Source organism: Quercus lobata, chromosome 5 (genome assembly GCF_001633185.2).
Source record: "Quercus lobata isolate SW786 chromosome 5, ValleyOak3.0 Primary Assembly, whole genome shotgun sequence".
Taxonomy (NCBI): Eukaryota; Viridiplantae; Streptophyta; class Magnoliopsida; order Fagales; family Fagaceae; genus Quercus; species Quercus lobata.
The window spans coordinates 53,095,571-53,099,410 of record NC_044908.1 but is presented as its reverse complement, the minus strand read 5'-3'; the positions used below and the strand labels follow the sequence as shown (position 1 = coordinate 53,099,410).

General features: G+C 48.4%; 1 protein-coding gene across 1 annotated transcript; it reads right to left on the bottom strand.

The window, feature by feature from the left end:
• Positions 1 to 2,157: 2,157 nt before the first annotated feature.
• On the bottom strand, positions 2,158 to 2,907 carry LOC115990681. Its single transcript, XM_031114487.1, has 2 exons — positions 2,570 to 2,907; positions 2,158 to 2,503 (listed from the first exon to the last, which is right to left on the bottom strand). The coding sequence occupies exons 1-2, from the start codon at positions 2,905 to 2,907 to the stop codon at positions 2,158 to 2,160; spliced, it is 684 nt and encodes a 227-aa protein (XP_030970347.1).
• Positions 2,908 to 3,840: the final 933 nt, after the last annotated feature.

Here is a 3,840-nt window from a genome sequence, read left to right as displayed (position 1 = left end):
GCAAGTACTTCTTGTTTCCTATGGCTTTAGGAAAAGGTGAGACAATGTCCAGCCCCTATTGCGCAAAAGGCCAGGAGCTGGAGAGAGGGTTAAGAACTCCTCCCGGTTGGTGGACATTCGGAGCATATCTTTGACACTGATCGCATTTCTTAACGTACTCCTACGCTTCTCTATGCATATTCGGCCACCAATAACCTTGAGTTAGTGCTCGGCATGATAAAGACCTCCCTCCTGTATGGCTTCCACAAATTCCATCATGCAATTCTTCCAGGATTGATTCTGCTGTCTCAGGAGGTACGCAAAGTAAATATGGCCCAGAGAAGGACCGTCTGTACAGCTTTTTATCCTCGGATAACCAATACCGAGGAGCTCTCCTTCGTACTTTCTCAGCTTCCACCTTATCCTCGGGCAATATGTCATTTTCAAGAAATTTAATATGGGGTCTATCCAGCTTGGCGACAAATTAATTTGACGGACTTGGCAAACCTCCTTTTCTGGTGACGTGGGAGTACGCAAGTTTTCGACGATAATCACCCGAGGGAAATTTCATACTAAGGAGGTGGCAAGGGTCGCCAAGGAGTCAGCGTGGGTATTTTCACCTCGTGGAATATGTAATACGTCGAAAGATTCGAACTCAGTTCGCATATGCCTAACCCGGTCCAGATACCCTTGCATCCTCTGGTCTCTGGCCTCCAACTCTCCGGTCACCTGGCCAACGACCAGCCTCGAGTCCGAGAACAATTTTACCGCCTTTCCACCCATTTTATGGACCATACTCATTCCCATTATCAAAGTTTCGTACTCTGATTCATTGTTAGTAGCCGAGAACCCTAGTCTTAGCGACTTCTCGATGATGACCTCTTCAGGGGATATCAAAACCAATCCCAATCCAGCTCCCCGTTGGTTTGCGGCCCCATCCACGTATACTTTCCATACAGAGCCTCCTTGTGCGGATATCATGCCAACCGATTTTTCATCCATGTGATCTTGATCTCTACTAATTTTCTCAGGGCACTCAGCGAATTCAGCTACCAGATCGGCGAGAATTTGACCCTTTACCGAGGTGCGGGGCAGGTATTTGATGTCAAAAGCACCCAGAATCGTACCCCACTTGGTAATCCTGCCGATGTAGTCAGCACTTCTAAGTATGGACTTAAAAGGTAATTGGGTCAAAATAACCACAATGTGAGCTTGAAAATAGTGCGGAAGTTTACGCGTTGCATGGACTACTGCCAGAATGGCCTTTTCTAATGATAGATATCTCATCTCGGCTTCATGGAGGGATTTACTTACATAATAAACTGGCCTCTGGACGCCATTATCTTCTCGAATCAAGACGAAACTGACTGCGTGAGGGGCTACCGCCAAGTAGGCGTACAACACTTCATCCACTTCAGGGCTAGACATGATCGGCGGTTTGGACAAATAGTCTTTCAACTGTTGGAATGCCTCAGCGCACTCCTCAGTCCATTCGAATCCTTGCCACTTATGTAACAGACGAAAAAAAGGATGACACCTTTCAGCCGACCTGGAAATGAACCTGTTCAACGCAGCAGTCATCCCAGTCAGTTTTTGCACTTCTTTTGGGTTCCGAGGTGCTTGCAAGTCGTTAATGGCCCTAATCTGGTCAGGATTCACCTCAATTCCTCTATGGGTCACCATGTACCCCAAGAATTTCCCGGAACCTACACCAAAGGAACACTTCGAAGCATTCAAACGCAACTTATGTTCTATTAGTATCCCGAAGATACTAGTGAGGTCCTCCACATGTTGGGACACTACTTTACTTTTTACAACCATATCATCAATATAAACTTCAATATTTCTGCCCAGTTGTGGCTCAAACATTTTCGTCATCATGCGTTGATAGGTAGATCCCGCGTTTTTCAACCCGAAAGGCATCACCTTGTAGTGGTAGTTCCCAATCGGGGTTACGAAAGCAGTCTTTTCTTGATCATCGGCGGCCAACGATATTTGGTGGTACCCTTGAAAAGCATCCAGGAAACTCATTCTAGGGTGACCCACGGTCGCATCCACCAACTGATCAATTTTCGGCATAGGAAATGGATCCTTGGGGCAAGCTTTATTAAGATCCGTGAAGTCCACGCACACCCGCCATTTATCGGTCTTCTTCTTTACTACCACTGTATTCGCCAACTATTGAGGGTAAAAAATTTCCTCGATAGCCCCCGCCTGTTTGAGCTTGGCAACTTCGCTTCTAACTGCCTCGGCATGCTCCTTTGATGGTCGTCGAGGAGGTTGCCTCTTTGGGACAACGGAAGGGTTCACGTTGAGTCGGTGACAAATGAAATTCGGGTCCACCCCTGGGGCCTCGTACGGGTCCCATGCAAAAACGTCTACATTGGCTCGGAGGAACTCCAACAAATTTGCTTTCTCCTGCGAAGGCAAATTGGCCCCAACCCGGAAGAACTTCTCTGGATCATCAGCGATCACTGCCTTTTCCAGCTCTTCACATTCTACCCCATTGCTTGGCACTTCTAAGCTTGTTGATGAGGGCTTTAATTGCTATAACTCATTGTCGGCGGTAGCCGAGGTTTCTGCTTCTGACCGGTGCTGTATAGCCGCTACTTGACATTGCCGAGCAGCCGCCTGGCTCCCTACAATCTCCAGCACTTGGTCCCCGGACGAGTACTTCACCTTCTGATGTAAGGTGGAGGAAACCGCTTTAAGGGTGTGAAGCCAAGGCCTACCCACAATAGCCGTGTAGGGAGAAAAAACGTCTACAACAATAAAATCCACCTCCACCACATCCATGCCTATCTGTACGGGCAGTCTGATTAGCCCCATAGGAGTGACCAATCTTCCCTCAAAACTCACTAGAGGGAAGTTGTAAACTGTTAGGTCCTCTGGCTTCAAACCTAGCCCCTTGTACAAATCTGGATACATCACATCCACAGCACTTCCCTAATCAACCATCACTCTTCAGACATCGTATCCGCTAATCCTCAATGTTACCACCAAGGCATCCTCATGGGGCTGTATGGTCCCAATCAGGTCCTCATCCGAAAAACCCAAAATCAATGGGACGCGCCTTTTGGTTTTCTTCAACGACGGAAAGTGGTCCTCGGCCGGGGACCGGGACACCGACAATACTCTCGAGGGGCAAGACCCAGTCCTTCCCGGGGACACAAAGATGACGTTAATCGTGCCCAAGGGGAGCCTTGATGAGGCATCCCCCCGCACCTCGGAACCTGCTTGGCTCGCTCTTCCGTTGGAGGGATGCAAGAGTTGCTTTAGTTTCCCCTCACGAACCAATTGCTCCAGGTGATCCCATAAATTCCTACAGTTGTCCGTCGTGTGCCCATGGTCCTGATGGTAATGGCAATACAAATTCGGGTTGCGTTTTCTAAGCTCTCCTGCCATCTTGTTCGGCCACTTAAAGAATGGCTCGTTCTTTATCTTCTCCAAAACCTGTTGAACAGGCTCCCTAAAGACTGCGTTAACAACCTGGGCATCCACCGAGCCTGACTGCCCAGCAAAGTCCCTCCTCGGCCGGCTGGTATTATGACGATCCGACCTGAAGTCCCTCCTCTCCTGAAGGACCATCTTAACCTTTCCTTTCCCCTGAAGTTGATCTTCCTCTACCCTTTTGTACTTCTCTATTCTGTCCATCAGCTGGCGCACACTGGTGACAGGTTTACCCGTCAAGGATTTCCTCAAGTCGTGATCAGCTTGGAGACCGGCTTTAAAAGTGGTTATAGCCACAGAATCATTCTTCCCCTCTATCTCGTTAAACATTTCCCAGTACCTATCTGAATAACTCTTGAGAGTTTCACCCTCTCGCATAGACAATGTCAACAAGGATCCCAAAGGCATGGG